We start from the raw sequence: 20,655 nt of genomic DNA on the forward strand, positions 1-20,655 counted from the left end.
TTACCCAGAAAATGCTTCCATATGTAAAATACCTAGCATATTGTTATGAGATACTCATTAATGAATGCTAGCTCCTTTTCTTGTTTTATAGGACAAGTGAAATGCCTTCTAGAAAACTAATACTGAAAATGTTGGGAAATTATTTAAAATAGTTAGGTAGGGATGATGCCTGGGTAGCTCAGTGGGTTGGGCCACTGCCTTCAGCTGGGGTCATGATCCTGGGGTCTTGGGATTGAGTCCTGCATCCGCATCAGGCTCCTTACTTGGCAGGGAGCAATTTGTCTTTCTGACAAATAAATAAAATCTTAAAAAAAAATAGTTATGTAGCTGAGTAAATTACCAAATTAGGTGTTCATAAATAAGAAAAACATGGAAAGGACTACTTTTCCTACAGTGTAGGACAACTTTGTTTAATGTGATAATTTTCTGTTTTATTAGTTGTGCTGGGATTTGAAATGTTTTTATTAAGTTTCATAATAAATTTAATGTGATACTGAAATTCTTTTTATGTTAAAAGATTTTAGAGACTGTCTTATTGAAGAAGAAGGAACTATAATCAGAAATTATCTTGATTAGAATCAAGATCAATTTTACATGAGTTAATAATGCAAATGTAACTTTCCTATTTGAGTAGCATCAGCAGCACTCCTAAGTGGATATCTTTGTTTTGCTGACAAGACAGAAGGAAAAAAAAACTGTAGCAAATGATCAGGTAATGCCACTTCTTTAAAAAACTACAATTCTAAAGGTCATTTCAAACACCAGACTTTGAGCATATCTATGTTTCTATTAATTTATAATACCAGAATTGTCATCTCTCTTTTTTTAAAGTTTCAGTATAAGACTCATACAGTGACTGAATGACATGCTGCACTATTAATGGACACAACTTGTATAATGTAATTTGTGCCTTTTTAGCTGAATGAATTTTTTCCCATGTAGTAAAATGCATTTATTAAAAAAAAGGAGAGGTAGAGTACATTAGAATTCCAAGGAAATTTTTATATTAAAAATGCCAGTCTTTTTGACTTACATTGGAAAGGATCTTTTTTTAATACCTGAACAAGGAGATTCACAATGAAGGCTGAAATCTTGTTTAATTACCATATATTTCTAATTACACATTATTTCAAGCTTGTGTATTTTAAACCATGGTTATACAATTATTGTATAGGAATATATTGAAGGTATTACCTTATTATATTTACTGGACTTTGGTTTAATTCTCTACAACTTCAAAATAGTATTGTGATAGTAAACAACAGAATTATTTTTTACTGTGATAAAAATAAGCTCTGAACTGAGTCCTTCACTGTATTTTTCTAAAGAACTCACTTCTTATGAGCAAGTGTTCAATATCATGTAGTTAGGAAACCATTATATTATTATTATAACTTGAATTGTTTCTTTAACTATATCCCAGTATTTTAAATATTTATGTGTTTCAGGATATATGAAATTAAACTACACATTTTGATCATATCTTGACTACAACATTAAAATTAAATAAGACCTTCAAGTAAACAGGTTTCCAAATCATATTGCCAGTGTACGTGAAGCTATAGCTTTTCTCTGAAGACTAAAAGCTCTGCTTGTTTGGAAAAGTCAGTGATTGATTAGGTCTTTATAAGCAATTGAGGTTCTGTTCTCCTTCTAAACGCTCCTTTACTAATTTTTCCAAGGAGAAAAGATGCTCATCTGCATCTTCTGGCACAAGGTTCCTAATTGAATTTGCAAGTTCAAAAAGATATTCTGTATTTCTTCCACTTGGACCAGCTGCATTAAAAATTTGTTCAGCAATGTCTTCTAGCGGTGCAGGACCAAGATAATTGGGATTGTCACATGTTCCAATATATAGCAACACAGTGAATGGTTTTGTTGTGGGATCTTTTGGATAAAAAATGACTGTTGTGGTCCTGTAGCCTCCTTTCTCTCTGAAGTCAAGGTATGCTTTTACTTCTTCTTCCTTTCCTACTGGCAGTCTATAAGCAACACCCCAAACACAACCCTGTTGAGAAATGAAAATATAATATTTAGTATTTATAGGGCTAACTTAGCTGAAGATACATTGTGCTCTCAGAAAGTGTCTTATATATTCTTAGAAGTCAATGTAGTTTTGCATTACTTAAAGTGCACCTAGAGGTACAAGCTCAACAAAAGAGGTGGCCATTTAGTATTCTGGATGGAGTAATTTACAAAGGATATTTGAAAGTTTCTGCAATGAAAAAATGAACAAATAAAATGAATTTGCTATGGCCTTAAGTAGTTGATTACTTTCTTTCAGAATCCTTTCTGCAAACAAGGGAACACCTATTACATTAAAAAAAAAAAAAAAAAAAAAAGTGATGCTGAGCTCTAGCTGAAGCAGGTTGGGGTATCAAAGCCCTCTCAGCCAGCACCCAGCATTATATCCACTTTTGGTAGGCTTCAGAGTGGCTACAACACTTCATGAAGCAGTTTGGAAACTACAACTACTGCCCTATACAATTAGTGAAATGTTTATGGATTTAAAACCTGAGAACTCTATTTTTAATGACCAAGTGAAGACCTGGTATTTTTTATTTCAGTTCCACTAGTTAAAAGACATAATTTTTAAAACTTAAACAATGATAAATAACCTAGCATACAAGGAAATTATTCTGAATGAAGATTTTTAAAATGCTAATTTCCTTCATTGTTTAGTTTGTCCACACAGTATTGGTAAAAATAATGTATTTTGGCTGCAAAGATATTGTTTGTGTGTGTTAATACAATATCTGTGCTATAAGCAGGATTTACAGTTCATAGTATAGATTTTCTAGTTTATTCACAATCTTTAACTATTAACTTTAAAAACCAAACTTTAGGTTGCCAAGTATCTTCTTGAGTTAATTTAACATTCTATAGAAACGAAGTGCTGTATGTTAATTTTCATTAAGAGTAACAGTTACCAGTTCGAAGCATTTTTTTTTTTTTAATTAAGTAGGCTCTATTCCCAATATGGGGCTCGAACTCAGGACCTTGAGATCAAGAGTCAAATGCTGTACCAATGGGCCTAGCCAGGCACCCTGAAGCCATTTTTATATATACTTTTCTTAATGCAAATTATGAAAGCATTTCATTTCACTATTTCACTTATTCATCAGCTGTTGATAGCTGCTTATTTTTTGTACATCAAAGTTCTTTCCAAAGTTAAATTCTTAACTTCAAAATATAAAAGTCTGTATCTAGACATCTATGAAATGATTGAAAATATTTAAGAAACAGAGAACTATCAGCTAATTATGTTTTCTAGTGCTCTAGATCTCTTTAAAAACCCATTTGCTATTAGTAAAATAAGGCCATAAAGAAAGTGGTAATTCCTGACTGGGATTTTTGCTGAGAATAGTAGACTCCTAGCAAATGTGACGAGTTTTAAGGGTTCCATTTGAATTTTAGTAGCAGTCTGGCTGTCTGAGGGCTGGATCCATCAATTCTTAATCAATAAACTGAACAAGAAAATTTAAAAAAAAAAGAAAAGAAAATGAGACTAGGGGCGCCTGGGTGGCTCAGTGGGTTAATCCTCTGCCTTCGGCTCAGGTTGTGATCTCAGGGTCCTGGGATCGAGCCCCGCATTGGGCTCTCTGCTCGGCAGGGGGCCTGCTTCCTCCTCTCTGCCTACTTCTGATCTCTGTCTGTCAAATAAAGAAATTAAAAAAAAAAAAAAAAAGAAAATGAGACTATATGCCATTTGGTTTTATTTTGTTGTCTACTTGAAGTCTGCATTCCAACTTTTCCCAACAGTTGAAAAGAAACACAACAAATACAGAGAGGAATTCTAGACCTAGTGTTCAAACTGTCTGTGATGGTTGTTAATAAAATTTCACTGATTATTTTAAACTGAGAAACATCTCAACATTTTATATGATTAAAGACTATACAAAAAAGAATAATTATACCATACCCCAGGATCTTCAACAAGAGTCACAACTCTTCCAGGCTGTTTTAAAAAAAGTAAAAAAAAAAAAAAAAAAATTTTTTTTTTCTGAATCAATTTTTCAACTAACCAAGCATTAGCAATTTATTGTTGACATGGAATATTTTAATTTCATTTGTTCATACTAAACACTTTCCTAGCACTTATTTTTTATGATAAATGTTCAAGTGGCTTAACTAAGAAAATAATATACCTTATGTTTCTAAAGGATTCCCTTCAATTTGTGTATATTATGTTCATTTGAAATTGATATATTAGGGATGCCTGGGTGGCTCACTGGGTTAAACCTCTGCCTTTGGCTCAGGTCATGGTCCCAGGGATCGAGCCCCACATTGGGCTCTCTACTCAGCGGGGAGCCTGCTTCTACCCCCCCCCCCCCACCTCTCTGTCTACTTGTGATCTGTCAAATAAATAAATAAAATCTTTAAAAAAAATAAAAAAATAAAATTGATATATTAAAATACACACCTGTGACTAAGTGTCATTTAAAATAAAGGTAAGGGAAGAAGCTATTATAAATAAAAATTCTGGTCAGATTCCTTTTTTTTTTTTTTTTAAGATTTTATTTATTTATTTGACAGACAGAGATCACAAGTAGGCAGAGAGGCAGGCAGAGAGAGAGGAGAAAGCATGCTCCCTGCAGAGCAGAGAGCCCAATGTGGGGCTCAATCCCAGCCAGGACCCTGGGATCATGGGCTGAAGGCAGAGGCTTTAACCCACTGAGCCACCCAGGTGCCCCTACTGGTCAGATTCTTATAGTTTTGTTTTTTTTTAAGATTTTATTTATTTGACAGGGAGAGACACAGAGAGAGAGAGGGAACACAAGCAGGGGGACTGGGAAAGGGAGAAGCAGGCCTCTGGCTGAGCAGGGAGCCCTATGCAGGGCTCCTTATGCAGGGCTCCATCCCAGGGCCCTGGGATCATGAACTCAGCTAAAGACAGACACTTAACAACGGAGCCACCCAGGCACCCAGAATCCTATAGTTTTATTAGGGAACAAATATGCTCTTCCAGAGTGCTTTCCTCTAATAGGGAAGTAGTTCTCAAACTTCATTGTAGATCAAAATTACCTGGAGGTTGGTTAACATATTGCTTAGTCTACAGTCCCAGAATTGCTAATCCTGTTGGTCTGGAGCTCTCTGAGAATTTGCTTTTTTTTTTTGAAATACACTTCCTACCTAGTGCCAAAGGCTATGTATCTGTTGACATGTTAGCGTTATTAGTTGAGAATGCTGAATTGTAAGCATTTTAACATTTTTGTTTTAACATTTGTTTGCCCACTGTTCTGGTACACACTCTCTATAATCATTCAGATATTTGTGTCATCTTCATTACTGTTTCCTTAGTCTTTGTCTATTTGTATAGATAATTTGTAATCATGGAAAACATAGGATTTTGGATTATATTTCTTATTTAATTATATTTTCTTTTTAGTCTTCTCATACATTTTAATAATTGCATAATACTGTATTATCAGTGAGCTATAATTTAAATATTTTTGTGTTATTGGGCATTTAGATTTGACTTGTTTTCTGTTTAATAAAACGCTACAATGAGGACACATATATTGATGTAGGTATTACCATATTACTTTCGACTTCAAAGTGAATTAGCAGCTATTTGCTGAATCTCTAGCTATGTTGTAGAGAAAACAAAACCTTGATTCTTGCTTTCAAGAGCTTATACTGTAATTCTGGAACATGAACTTAACACGTGAAATAGAGAACACTTAAGGGCTAAGATGTATAGTATGAATGCAGTAAGAATTCTGAGTCTTGGGTGGTCAGAAAGTAAGACAAAATTCTGGTGAAAGGGCATAATTAGTAAGTGTGGTCTCAAGTGTGGACCTAAAGGCAAGACTGACTATACAGGTTAAGTGTCTGACTTTAGCAGATGACCCCAACACATAGAGAAGATGATCCCAAGATAACTGGAGAAACAGGATAGTCAGATTTGAAAAGCCAAGGAATAGAGGTGCAGTTAGGGGACAATGGAAAATAAGAAGCCAATGACATTTGGGAGAAATAGGAATTTAGGAGCTACTGTAGCACTTGAGGAGTGGATGACTTGGTATGATAAAAGAAATGTTTGGGAAAGATCTGAGTGGTAAAGTGTATAGTTTGCAAGTTAGAGTGGGATGGAAGTAGACTCTTGAGTAAGAAATGTTAGAGGTCCAGGTGATAAATTCTGTATTCCCGTTTTCCTTGTCTCCCTTATATCCAGCCCAGTCATCAATTCTTAGTAGCTCTATCTTTTGATTCTTCTGTATCTGGTTCCTCTGCATTCTTCAGTGGCTTCTTTAGGGACCTCACTGCCTGCCTGTATTTTGTTTACCTCTAGTTTGTTCTCTTCTTGACCCTGGAATAACTTTCTGGTGCAGAAATTGGGCCACTCACTCCTGTGCTTTGAATTTTTCAGGGTTATAATATTCTACAGGATAAAATAAAAATTCCTCAGCATAACTTAACTACACACCTCATTTCTTACCACTTTCCCTCTCAAGCTGAACTGACTTATTTGTTACTTTTACAAACATTCATATCTTTGTATATACCAGTACTCAGTGTGGAATGCTCTCTTCCTTTTATATCTCTGGAATATCTTCCTGCCATTCCATCCATAAAGGCTTGGCTGACTCCCCAGGAAACTCTGTAGCAGAAATCTCCTAAAGTGATTTCTCCTTTTATACATCACTTCCCTGTGGCACTTGTCAGGTATTGTTTTTTGCATAGGTGTCTCCTACTTGTATATGTACGCACTCAGTAGTAACTGTTGAAAGAGGGAGGGGTGGTCGAAAAGTCCTGGACTTTAGGTGGTGGCATATTTGAAACAGAAAACAAGGAATCATTTTAAGGGGAAATAAATGGACTCCCTGTGATTGCTTATATATGATACAGACATAGACTTTTGGCACTACTGATAAATTTACTTGGAAATATTTTCTTTTCTTTTTTTTTTCTGAAGTACTTTCTTTTTTAAAGATTGATTTATTGGGGCACATGGGTGGCTCAGTGGGTAAGCCTCTGCCTTTGGCTGAGGTCATTATCTCAAGCTCCTGGGATTGAGCCCCACATCCAGCTCTCTGCTCAGCAGGGAGCCTGCTTCCCCATCTCCCTGCCTGCCTCTCTGCCTACTTGTGATCTCTCTGTCAAATAAATAAATAAAATATTCACAAAAAAAGAGATTGATTTATTTTAGAGAGAGCATGCGAGTGGGGGGAGGGGCAGAGGGGGAGGGAGAGCATCTCAAGCAGACTCCCCACCGAGCAGGGAGCTGGCTGCGCTGATCTCACCACCCTGAAGAATGACCTGAGCTGAAATCAAGAGTTGGATACTCAACCGACTGCGTCACTCAGGCACCCCTTGGAAATATTTTCTAAAACTTAAACTTTTTGTACCTAAAATAAATATGTTATTGAGAAACAGTGTCCATTTGTAAATCACATGAACGCTTTTTGGGGGGACTGAAACTAAAGAAGGGGTTTTTGAAGCTGAATAGGATTAGAAGTTATCATGAAATATGGGGCATTATGGGTGCTTTGAATAATGAGTTATTTTTCTGATCTAGACCTAGAACAGAGATTTAGTAAATGTTAATGATTATCTTTTGTGTTAAAATGCTTCCTCTTTTTGAAATTGAAATATATTCTCTCTGTTGTGAAAAAATGTTCACATTTAAATAAATCCTTAATTTGGTGAGATGCTATGAGTTTTGTTATATATAAATGAGATGCTTAATAAAACTTAGGAAGAAATTGAAGTTTAATATGCTAAAAAGAAAGTATGATTGAATAAACCAAGTAGGTTTGGTATTTTTCCCACAAATGTCACATTGCAGTGTGTGGAAATGAGCCTAACATTTGTTTAATAATATCACATTTCATGTGTACTGATGACTTATTAAGAGCATATGTTGCTGTAAGAAACAGTCCTATAAAACATCCATGTCATTCTTCTAATTTTCTGGGTATCTCTGTAGCCTTTTGTATTCTTAACAGTTAAGATTTATATAAAGCTGGTGATCCACTGTAATAAAAAATGTTAAGTAAAATAATAATGTTCTTTTCAGCTTTATTTATTTTTTTTAACAGAACAGTATACTTAGAAAATGTCCATAACTTAGACTTTCCTTTAATTTGCTATGTTGGATCCTTTAAATAAAAGTAGATGTAATAGGGGTGCCTGGGTGGCTCAGTGGGTTAAAGCCTCTGTCTTCGGCTCAGGTCATGATCCCAGGGTCCTGGGATCGAGTCCCACATCGGGCTCTCTGCTCAGCAGGGAGCCTACTTCCTCCTCTCTGTCTCTGCCTGCCTCTCTGCCTATTTGTAATCTGTCTGTCAAAAAAAAAAAAAAAATAAGTAGATGTATAACTATTAGCCATTGCAGTCCATTGCAGTCTCCCTGTCCCCTAACTTACCTGCCCTATATTTTAGTAAATATAAGTTTAAAAAAATACTGGCTTTTATACCTCCTTTATTCTTTTAAAGAATCATGAGCTGTTGCATTGACTTGACAACTTCTTATTGTTCTATTCCTCCATGTGCTATATAACAAATGCATCATACAATTGGATTGAAACTAGAGTAGTAGGGCACCTGGGTGGCTCAGCATCTGCCTTCTGCTCAGGTCCTGATCCCAGGGTCTTGGAATCAAGCCCCACATGGAGTCTGCTTCTCCCTTTCCCTCTGACCCCTGTTCATGCTCTCACTCACTCTATCTCTCAAATAAATAAATAAATAAACATCTAAAAAAAAAAAACCCTACAATAGTAAAATATGCTATTAAGACCATATTTCTGGGGCTCTAGTGTGGCTCAGTCGATTAAGCATAGGATTCTTGATTTTGGCTCAGGTCGTCATCTTAGGGTGGTGAGATCAAGCCCCTCATCGGGCTCTGTGCTGGACATGTAGCCTCTGGACATATAGCCTGCATGCACAAGGTTCTCTCTCTCCCTTTACCCACCCCCCCACATTTGTGCACAGATGGCTCATTCTCTGTCTCAAAACAAAACAAAACAAAACAAAACAGCATATTTGTAAACATTTAAAATTTGGAGGCTGGGTTAAGGCTTTTCTCTTCAGAATAGAAGTTTTAAGTGTTCATATCTGACAGCTCAAAAGGCATTTTACTTTACTTAAACTTTTATTAACAAGTTTCACTTTACTTAACTCTTTAAAGTCTTAAATCTTGTTCTATAACATTCTCTTTTTTTAAGAACGATTTTATTTTTTAAGTAATCTCTACACCCAATGTGGGGCTCAAGTTTACAATTACGAAATCTAGACGTGCATGCTCTCCCCGTTTTATAACATTCTTGAAGAAATTTTTGCCATTAAGTTTCTGTTGTCTTACCAATATGCATTTGCCTTAAGTTAGTCCACTATTTTCAAGTTATCTGCCTACCTTAAAGCCAGATTGTGTTTTGGGGCCAATATTAATTTCTTTTTAAAAAACAGTAATCAAAAAAAAAATAAAAAAAATAAAAAATAAAAAGCAGTAATCAAGCTTATATAACTCTCAGAGTACTTTAGAGAACATATAAACAGTAAACAATTTTGTACCCTCCCCAAAGTTAGGAGATTAACTAAAACACGTATTTATGGTATCCAAATTGTTACCCAAAACTTAGTTTTCCTTGTGGATTGGTTGTTTTGCAGCCAATTCAAGTCTGATTTGCAGAAGCAGCTCACTGCTACTCCTTCGTAGACATATTTTGGGATGAATGTCTTTGTATGACCAAAAAATGGATCAAAGAACTTATATTTTACATTAATAATTCAAAAGAGAAACATGGAGAAACATTAAAATAATTTTGGATATAGTAATGGGTACTGTGTTACTCAAATTACAAACCAGGAACTCATTTAACTTTGCTGGTACCCGACAACCAAACTAAGTGATCGAGGTTAGCTCCTTAGTAACCGCAGATATTTTTGGAAACTAGTTCTGTGCCCTTAGGCGTCATAAAATAAAACCTTTGGAAAGATACAAAGAACCCTCAGAAATAACACGCTTGTTTAAACTAAAACCAATGAAAGTCTGCCAGAATGCAAAAATGCCAACAAATTTAACTTTAAAAAGTTGAATGTGCGAGTTGATTTTGGTATTTCAACTCCGTGGTGCCACGAAGATTGATCTTCCCGCCTGTTTTTTTTTTTTTTGGCATAAGTTGCCAAGAGATGGGGTCCCCTCCCAGCACGTCAGCCTTGTGCGAGCTTGTGTGCTTGTGCCCACGTTTCCTGCTTCCTCAAGAAACTATCCACCCGCATCTCAAGTGATTTCGGAAGGAATGCCCTTGGTTTGGGAGAGAGGTAGGGGGCAAGTGGTCGAGGAAGACGGGACCGATATAACAGCTTTATTCCTAACCCACTTGCTCAGCCCTCAGAAGCGTTGGGGTGTAGCTCCAGCAAAGCTGGGCCAGGAGTTGGGGAGCGGCGCTGCGAGGGCAGTAAGGGTGGGGGTACTGGTTGGCGCCTCACCTTGCCGGGGACCCCGCGATGGTCGGTGCTTCCCTGCCAGAAGCGCCTGTTGTAGCCCGTGATGTATCCGACCATCTTGTCCTGATAAGGGAAATCCACCTTCCAGATCAGGGACCCATAACCAAAAACCCACATCCTTCCCTTGCTCCTCTGCTGCGGTAGCGGTCGACCCTCAGCTGTGGTCTCTACGGTGCAGGCACCAGCCGGGACTGCAGCTTCACCGACGCAAGTAACCGGCTGGGCGGCCGCAGGCGCAGTAGCTGCACTGTCTGCTGGTGGGGGGGGGGGCGCAAGGCACACTGGGACACGTAGTTCGAGGATCGTCTTCCGACTCGGTCAGCGTTATTTTATTTCGTTGCTTAGGTAGGGTATCAAGTAGGAACGCCCTTCCGTATGTTTAGCAAAGGATTCTTTCGTAGTCGCTGCAACTCACCCTAACCTTCTAGTGCGTCTCTGCAGAGGACTACAATACCCACAATCCTTTCCTGGGATTTGTGACTTGCGGTTGGAATTGTGCGCTTTTGAGCGGGTACAAGGAGAAGCGCCTCGCCTGTAGTTGCTGCCCATACAGTCTAGATACCCGCAAGAGATTTAGGGGCACCGCGTTTGGCACGTAGGAAGACATTTTGTTCTTTGAAAACTGGGTTTCTGCCAATTTAACAGCAGCCAGAGGAGCGCGAGCTGTGAATGGCGTATTTGGCTTTATACTTTAAAAAAGGAAACAAAACGAAACCAAAAAACTTCTGCCTGTCTTCCTTTTACATAAACCAGAAAGTTTATCACAGAACTTTTACGACTGTGAAAGAGCTATCGTTTCAACTCATTTAAATTTTACGCGCAAAACGACCTTATTCATCTTCAGTATTCTCAGCTGCTCACTCAGAAAAGGGTAAGCAAAGGTTCTCGCCTCATGCACAGGCTTTAGAAGGGATATGTGGAACTTAAAATTGAATACAGAATTTGAGGTCTGTGTGCATTTTTCTGGGGAAGTAGCTTTATAGCTTTCATGAGTTTCTCCAACAGGTCAAGACTCTAAAAAAATGTTAAGATCTGCTGGTTAGAACTACTGCTCCAAAATATTTTTTTAGGGAACTCACTTGGACCAACACGGCTGTGTTTCTGAGTGTAAAAAGAGAAGCTTTAGCAAATTCTTGTTCTCTCTTGAGGATTTATTTCTATTTCACAGTCTTTAGCTACATAAAAGAATTTTAGAACACCCAGATTCGAAGAGTATTATTTGAACTCTTAAGAAACCAGCAGGAAACTGCTACAAAAACGAAACAAAACAAACTTAGCTTAAGAATCACCAGGTCCTTTCATTTATTACCCAACTTTAAGTTTCACATCGCCTGGAATGTTTGCTTTCTACCAACTCTGAACTTTTTCGAAAGATTTCAAATATACGGAAACAATTTTTAAAAAGTATAGTCATCACTCATATACTCTCCACTTGGATCCAATAACTGACATTTTGCCAGCTTACTTTTTTCTCTATATATACTTTTAAATTTAAAACATTTGAAGTAAGTTGCATGTGTTACTTTTCACTGCTAAATACGTAAAGAATAAGGACTTTCTCCTAATAACCACAATGCCATTATCACATCTAAGAAAATTAACAAAACTGCATCACCAAATATATATTACATATTCAGATTTCCTTAATTGTCTCACAATTGCTTTTTGTAGCTGATACTCTGATACTGCTTTCACCATCCAGGATCCATTTAAGGTTTATACATCACATTTGGTTGTTTGACCTTGTACTCATTCAGTCAAGAGCATGTAAAGGCTTTTATTAGAAAGACATCTTGTATACAGTTTATGTGTATTAGCTAGTTGTAATTAAGGGTTGAGGGGAGTGATTATGCTGTGATAGTACATTTCTTTTGGCTTCTCCTTCCCTTAAGAGGTTCAGAGATATTACCCAGTTCTGATTTTTTTTTTTTTCAGGTTATTGCCTGTTAATCTAGATCCGTTAACATTATTCGTAACTGTGAGAAAAGCCAGTAAATTTGGAAAGGGATTCATACTTGTTTTTCCTCGAACGCTCTTTTTTAATGTCTTTGGAGGGGTATTCTTATGTGTGTGTGTTTTTCCTACATAGAAACAGTTCTTGTATTAGGTGAATATGCCATAAATTTGCCGTATATGTGTGGTCTTTTCTTTTTTTGTGAAACTTGGATATAATGGCCTTAGCTGGGAATTAGCATCTTTCAACAAAGTGTAGCCTAGCATTCAAGGTTCTGCACAGTTTGGCATTCAGCTACCTCTGTAAGCTCCTTTTTCTCCTGTTCTTTGTTTAGCTAATCCTCCTTCAAAAGTGAGCTAATTGTTTCCCTTACTTGCTGGCCCTAATTCATCCTTGCTTGTTCATTTACATAATGTTTGTTGTGTTTCTCCTTCTGCCATGGAACGCCCTTCTCCCCTTTTTCTCATTGTCAGATCCTCCGCATACTTTAGGAGCCAGCTCACATTCCTCACAAATTTAAGTAGTTTCTCCCTTCTTTGACTACCCCTGAACTTCTCTTGGAGTACTTTCTTCTTTTTGTTTTGAATAACATGTGTTTATCATTTCTCTGAGTCTGTGTCATCTTTATATCCACCACATTACTGATGACTAGTTGGTGCACAGTAAATAACCGTCAACTGCATAATTAAATGTGTGATAAAAATATTCACTTTCCTAGTAAAGGACCAGTTGATCCAATCAGACTTATCCATAGTGTACTGTTAGCTGTTTGGCGCACTAGAGAATCTACTTCTGCAGTTACAGCTTTCTATTTAAATGTGACCGTGGATAAATTTAAATTTCCTATAGGAAATTCTATGCACTCCCTTTTAACCTCTCCTTTTAAAGATTTTACTTATTTATTTGACAGAGAAAGAGAGAGCAAACACAAGCGGGGGGAGAGGGATAGCAGAGGGACAGGAAGAAGCAGGCTCCCCACGGAACAGGGTGCCTGATTTGGGGCTTGATCCCAGGACCCATGATTCCTGGGATCATGATGTGAGCCAAAGGCAGACATCCAACCGACTGAGCCACCCAGGCACCCCTTAACTTCTTATAAAACCTTCGTTTTCTGGAAAAAGTATTTAGAATGTGGTTCTAGAAAGTTTTCACCTGTATTAGACTAGACATGTCGGCATTTCCAGAACCACCTCCTAAAATCATTAGAAAAAATCAGGAAGGCTGGGCTAGGAGTGCTACTGTGAAGGATTGCCCCTTGGGAGGTAACTCTTCCCCTGAGAATCCTGAACCTTAGCATCCTAGTGTAATTAACAAGAAACTATCTTTGTGAGAATCATACTGAGAGCTATAATGGGGGAACATAGAATGAACTTTAGAGGAAGATGATGAGGAAGAGGCACTAATGCAGTCAAGAACTTTCTAGGCTGGTATAGGAAAGCTAGACTCATCTTTTGTGATGCTCTTGTTCATTTCAGTATATTCAATATATTCCATCAGTGGGACTGTTTCATCAAGGAAAGAGAACATGAATGTTAGTCTCTTTTGGAAAGGACCAGAAGAAAAACTACAGTTTTTACTTATCTTTGTTTTTCCCTTTTGTTCATTCCTTTTCTAGCTTTTTTGGGTCTAGCTTTTTCCTGGAGAGGACTGCAAATTAATTCTTGAGGCTGAGCATTGCTGTTAGCTAAATGGCCATCTCTATGTAATAGAGTACACATTTGGGATTAACTGCAGGTGTTTAACTCCTTCATCTACAGAGTTCCAGTGAAGGCACTTTGGCGGATATGAACAGGAGCAGAAGCTTGCAGGAAGGAGCTGCTCAGACATTTCCAGAAGTGGAATGATAGAACACTTGAAACTCTCTTGATATCTTTAATAAGAGCATTCCAAGGAATCCCAGTTCCCCAAAGACACTTCATGGTTTAGGCTCTAGAAGAGGCTGTGTCTTGACAGGTTGCTTTCTCCACCTCAGGATTTTCCACAGCGGTCTTGTGACAGATGCAGGACAGGCCTGCTTCGATCTGCTAATCTCTAGGAGTGCCGTGTTGTTTTATTGTCTATAGTGTTTTCTTTCTGCCTTGTTTTGTAGACTGGTCAAAAGAATGGATTTTACAGAGGCTTACTCTGACACATGCTCCACCGTTGGACTTGCTGCCAGAGAAGGCAATGTTAAAGTCTTAAGAAAACTGCTCAAAAAGGGACGTAGCGTTGATGTTGCTGATAACAGGGGATGGATGCCAATTCACGAAGCAGCTTATCACAACTCTGTAGAATGTTTACGGATGTTAATTCATGCAGGTAAAGTAAATTCAAGGTATGGGAGGCTGGGCCTACAAGCTGGATTAATAAAACAAAAAAATGGCAATATATGATTTATTAACGGTAGTGTTTGTTTTCTTTTTCTTTGACTCATAAAAGAACTGCCTGTGCATTATTAAGAATGGTAAGATTGCCTGCCTTGGGTTATATAAGTATGGTGTTTCAGCTGGATATCTGTAAATGTTGTCCTTGATACGTAACTTGCTGTGCCTGGCCCATTTTTACTGTCTGAGCTCTTTTTTTTTTTTTTTTTAAAGATTTTATTTATTTATTTGACAGAGAGAAATCACAAGTAGACGGAGAAGCAGGCAGAGAGAGAGAGAGGGAAGCAGGCTCCCTGCTGAGCAGAGAGCCCGATGTGGGACTCCATCCCAGGACCCCGAGATCATGACCCGAGCCGAAGGCAGTGGCTTAACCCACTGAGCCACCCAGGCACCCCTGTCTGAGCTCTTTTAATTAAGCATTTGGTTGTTACTAGTCATGTTTATTCCTTCTTCCTTTTCCAAACAGAAGGAACAATGTTACTGGAATTGAGGGTGTGTGTGCTTTGGTTGAATTAGTCTTTTTTTTTTAGTACTTTTCAGTTTTCTTAATTTCAGGACTCTTTCCAATTACTTTTTGTATTTTATTATTATTTTTTTTAATCTGAGGTCACATTAGAGAAGAGGATAGACAAGGTCCCTGCCTTTATGGTGCTTAAATTCCTATCAGGGGAGACAGACAACACCTAAACATTTAAACAAGATAATTTCAAAATATAAAAGTATTGTGGGGAGAATAAAAGGGTAATGAGACAGAGAGTAGCCATGTGCTATTGTGCATCTCTTTCCAATTCTGTCTTCAGTTGACTTCATGCTTGTAACCTGAGATCAGTCAGGTGGGAATATTTACATGGCAGAGGTCAACCGGTACTGTAAACCAAAGCTGTAAATTTGAGCTTTTTTCCCCTTTCTGAGAGCCAGTGATATATTTGTCAGCTCACTACTGAGAAAAGGGCTCAGTAAAAAAGACTAAATGAGATTGTGACAGGAGATGGTGGGTGGGGGTGATGGGGATAATGGTGAGTGAGTATTGCTTTTTAATAGTCCTTGTACTAGGTACTTGATTTACATTGTTTAATATGTACCAAGGCTCAGAGAAGTTGACTTATCCAAAGATTACGTAATAAACTAGAACCCATTTCTTTCTGATTCTAAAGCCCACTTTTTTTCACTATAGCATGCTTCCAACCTTTAATCAAAGTAAACATTTTTAACATCTAGGTAATTTAACTGAGATTGAATGTTAACACTCTGTTGTAACAGTCAGTGAAGCATGCTACTCAAAATTTAGCTACTCAAAATTTAGACTTCTGGTGCCATATTTCATCAGAATTACTAACTCATGGCTTGATGGGTTAGGAAATAAAATAATTCTTCCATTTTTGGGGAGCATTGATTTTTATTTGTTTTGTTTTAAGGAATGAGGGATGGCAAGGCTAAATTCCCCCAGTAATAATACAGGAGGTTCATTTGACTGCTGGGCCCATGTTCTAGAGTCTGTTATAGTTGACTCTTAGAAGGTAGTAGAAAAATAGACTTTATGCCTTAAATTTTAAAAACTTGATATGCAGTTTTCAGAATTTGAAGTTAATTCTCTAGCTTGAATTCCCAGACTAGTGATAAATAAAAGCATGAATTTAAATACTTTTTTCTAGTTAAAAAGGTCAATCCCAATGTTTTTTTCTCCCCACAGCAGGTTAGTAGTGTTTATGTTACAGTTTTTTGTATAGATGCAGAATAAACTTAGGCATGCTTTTGACTAAATGTATTTGAATGGGTTGTTCAAGTCATCTGTGTTTTCTGTTAGAAATTTTAAGGGTCACTTTCATTTTTAATGATTATTCTTTTTTTATGCTTGATGTTTTAGGAGGCTAAGATACCCCCATGTAGTTAACTATCGTGAATAGTTGATATAAATTGTCAAGTAAAAAATTCTCACTGTATTTTTATTAGAGTTCACTGTTATGAAACAAACTTTGGATAAATCTGATTCACCTGTAGTTTGTATACCAGGATTAGGAAGTAGGGTGTGTAGAGAACAGGAAGCAGCTCTAGGACTTGTTTTAGGTGATTACATTTTTGTTCTCAGTCTTCCGTGAGCTTGGTTGTTCTTTGTAGTTGGAACTAGTGCCCAAAATTCTGTCACATCTGATTATTGATTAACTAGGAAAAAACTGGAATGAGGCAGAAAGGCTGTATAGCCTATTGGTCACTTTAAAAAATGTTCTATATGTTCTTATGGCCCATCCCCCCCCCCTTGGAAATTAACTAAAGTCCATAGTTTATTCAGATCCCCTGTCTTTATTTTAATTATTTTATTTTATTTTATTTTTTAAATTAACATATAATGTATTATTTGTTTCAGGGGTACAGATCTTTGAATCATCAGTCTTACACAATTCACAGTGCTCACCATAGAATTAATTTATTTTTTAAAGATTTTATTTATTTATTTGTCAGAGAGCGAGAGAGAGCATGCACAAGCAGGGAGAGCAGCAAGCAGAGGGAGAAGCAGGTTCACCCCTGAGCAAGTAGCCTCATGTGGGACTCGATCCCAAAAACCTGGGATCATGACCTGAGCCAAAAGCAGGTGCTTAACCAACTGATCCACCCAGGAGTCCCTAGATCCTTTTAAAAAAAATAACAGTTTAAACTTACCTGGATGATTCAAGTTCAGGAACATTGACCAGTGAGGAACAGTAGCTGCTTACTTTGTAAAAGGTCTAGCTAGGGTATAGCTATGTGTGAGTATGTATTTTATTTTTTGTTATGTTTTATTTGCCACCATGTAGTACATCATTAGTTTTTGATGTAGTGTTCAGCGATTCATTAGTTAAGTGTAGCACCCAATGCTTATCACAACATGGGCCCTCCTTAATACTCATCACCTGGCTACCCCATGCCCCCAACCCCTTCCTTCTGAAACCCTCAGTTTCCTGGAGTCCATAGTCTCTCATGGTTTGTCTCCCTCTCTTATTTCTTCCCCTTCACATTCAGTTTTCCTTCCCTTCCCCAGTGGTCTTCTGTGCTGCTCTTTATGTTCCACATATGAGTGAAACCATATGATAAATGTCTTTCTCTGCCTGACTTGCTTCACTCAGCGTAATCCCTTCCAGTTCCAGCCATGTTGATGTGAATGGTGGGTATTCATCCTTTCTGATGGTTGAGTAATATTCCATTGTATATATGTTCCACATCTTCTTCTTCTTCTTCTTCTTTTTTTTTTTTTAAGATTTATTTATTTATTTGAGAGAGAGGCAGTGAAGGAGAGCATGGGCGAGGAGAAGGTCAGAGGGAGAAGCAGACTCCCCGTGGAGCTGGGAGCCCGATGCGGGACTCGATCCCAGGACTCTGGGATCATGACCCGAGCCGAAAGCAGTCATCCAACCAACTGAGCCACCCAGGCATCCCTGTTCCACATCTTCTTTATCCATTCATCTGTTGGAAGGGCATCTCGGGTCCTTGTGAAGATGTATTTTATTATATTTTTTAAAAGATTTAATTTATTTATTTGACACAGAAAGAGAGAGAGAGAGAGATCACAAGCAGGGGAAGAGGCAGAAGCAGGTTTCCTGCTGAGCAGGGAGCCTGCTGTGTGGCTTGATCCCAGGACCCTGGGACCACAACCTGAGCCAAAGGCAGACGCCAACCAGCTGAGCCACTCAGGTGCCCCTGAGGATGTATTTTAAAATAATGATGAAATACAGGGGTTTTTAGTCTTTAGGAGTGAAGTAAGGTCTCTTTTGCTTATTGCTGACAGTAGCATCTTTTATATCTATACCAGTTAACTTGGTATTCTGGGTTAATCTTAAAAGTTTCCAAAGCAAGTATGACATTTCTGTTATTCTTTATACTTGCTATATACTGTGTTTTATTTAATTCATAATTCTCTTATCTTTTATAGCTCTTCTGGTGTACATAGAGTGTCTTTTATTATATAATTTCTATCTTCTTGACCTTCATTTAATATTAGTGAACTGCCAGAGATTCTTAAAACATACCTTTTATTAGTGTGCTAAAGTTATGGAAGTGCTCAGGCCTACACAAAAAGAATGGAAGCATTTCAGATATTTAGAAAGGTTGTGCTTTACTGTCTCTTCAGTTTAGATCCAGAATCTAGCCTAAGGATCATACATGGTCTTCTCATTCACGTTGGAGAAGAGCATTCAATAGCAGTATGGATTACTTAGAAATTTAATACACATGTATATTTTTTTCACTTTACCTTTCTATTTGAAGTATTAATATAAATAACAGATTTGCTTGTCTTCTTTCCTGTACTGGAAGTTTATGTGATAGGTACTGAGATTTTGTGCATTTTTTCATCTTGGAGGACAATAATGATCTTCAGTGGCCGTTAATCATGCCATTCGATATTAAACCACTTACTAATTAAAGGTCACTTAAAATCTTGTAATTAACTGTAGCATATCCACCAATAAATATTTTTATTTGGCAAATATGTGAACTAATTCGTGGTACTTTTCATTAGTTCCTGTTAGAAAAATATTATGCTGTCATACTAGGTATGATAACAGATGCTGAAGATCATTAGGTAAAGATCAGTGTAGCAGTGATGAAGAGCTGTGTTCAGATGGACCTGGGTTCTGCTAACTCTGCCACTTTATTGGTGTGGTCTTAGGTCTTTTAACTTCTTGGTGTCTCTGTTTCATCTATAAGATTAGAAATATTCCAACATTTCAGGGGCGACTGGGTGGCTCAGTCTTTTAAGTGTCTGCTTTTGGCTTAGGTCATGATCCCAGGGTCCTGGGATCTAGCCCCATGTTGGGCTCCCTGCTCAGTGGGGAGTCTGCTTCTCCTTCTGCCCCCCCCCCCCGCCACTCCTATTCTCTCTCTCTCAAATAAGTAAAATCTTAAAAAAAAAAAAAAAATTCCAGCATTCCAGCTCAGGCCAGAAGCTGTGGGCCATCTTTAATTACTTTGTTTTTCTTATATTCCTCACCCAATCAGCAAATCTTTATGTGTGTATGTGTGTGTGTGTGTGTATCTGTGTGTGACTACATGTAACATATATTCACATCATTTCTCACTACCTCAGAACCACTGAGATCTTGGACTGAACCACATATCTCTTGGCTTACATTGCTGTAATAGCATTCTAACAAATCTGTTTCTGCTTTTGCTTCTTCCATGTCCTACCACAGTCTAGTCTTAGTGTATCAGAACATTTTACAATATGTCAGACTAATGTCCTTCTCTTATGCTGAGAACTCTGCAGTTGCTGAGAACTCTGCAGTAGCTCCTCATTTCATTCTGAGTTAAAGAACTGTTGCATGGTGTTTCATAGAGTATATGTAATGTATTTGATCATTCTTCTGTTGATAGGCATCTTGTTTCCTGAAATTTTGCTATTATAAGTCATGCTTCAGTTAACATCCTTATAACTTTGTCCACATGGGTGTGTGTTTCTATAGGATAGAGTTTGAGAAGTGATGTTACTGGCACAAAAAATATACAGGGTTGCCTGGGTGGTTCAGTGGGTTAAGTATCTGACTCTTGGTTTTGGCTCAGATCTTGATCTCACTGTTGTGGGATTGAGCCCCGAGTTGGGCTCTAGGCTCATTGCAGAGTCTGCTTCAGATTCTCTCCCTCTCACATGTTCTCTCAAATAAATAAATAAATAAATAAATAAATAAAATCTTTTTTTTTTTTTTTTTAGATTTTATTTATTTGTCATAGAGAGAGAAGTGAGAGCGAGCACAGGCAGACAGAGTGGCAGGCAGAGGCAGAGGGAGAAGCAGGCTCCCTCCCAAGCAAGGAGTCCGATGTGGGACTCCATTTCAGGACGCTGGGATCATGACCTGAGCCAAAGGCAGCCGCCTAACCAACTGAGCCACCCAGGCGTCCCAATAAAATCTTTTTAAAAAAA

General features: G+C 37.7%; 2 protein-coding genes across 6 annotated transcripts in view; one reads left to right on the forward strand and one right to left on the reverse strand.

The window, feature by feature from the left end:
- Window positions 1–20,655, forward strand: part of ASB3 (ankyrin repeat and SOCS box containing 3) — a 105,786-nt gene that overhangs the window by 13,803 nt on the left and 71,328 nt on the right. For 2 of the 4 annotated variants that reach the window (XM_082743610.1, XM_082743607.1), the window contains exon 2: window positions 14,495–14,703. In XM_082743610.1, the coding sequence (XP_082599736.1) occupies window positions 14,508–14,703 (196 nt within the window). In that variant the 5' untranslated portion in view covers window positions 14,495–14,507. Of the gene's footprint in view, window positions 1–10,810; window positions 11,323–14,494; window positions 14,704–20,655 lie in introns of those variants that run through there. The other 2 variants (XM_082743609.1, XM_082743608.1) reach the window with 2 other exon arrangements.
- Window positions 982–10,769, reverse strand: CHAC2 (ChaC glutathione specific gamma-glutamylcyclotransferase 2). 2 transcript variants are annotated; one of them, XM_082743623.1, is made up of 3 exons: window positions 10,434–10,695; window positions 3,923–3,958; window positions 982–2,008 (listed from the first exon to the last, which is right to left on the reverse strand). In XM_082743623.1, exons 1-3 carry the CDS (start codon window positions 10,566–10,568, stop codon window positions 1,625–1,627), a joined length of 555 nt encoding a protein of 184 aa, XP_082599749.1. In that variant the 5' UTR covers window positions 10,569–10,695; the 3' UTR covers window positions 982–1,624. The 2 variants fall into 2 exon arrangements, with proteins under 2 accessions (XP_082599749.1, XP_082599750.1); XM_082743624.1 differs by lacking the exon at window positions 3,923–3,958 and having other exon boundaries at window positions 10,434–10,769.

Source organism: Mustela nivalis (assembly GCF_964662115.1).
Source record: "Mustela nivalis genome assembly, chromosome: 8".
NCBI lineage: Eukaryota > Metazoa > Chordata > Mammalia > Carnivora > Mustelidae > Mustela > Mustela nivalis.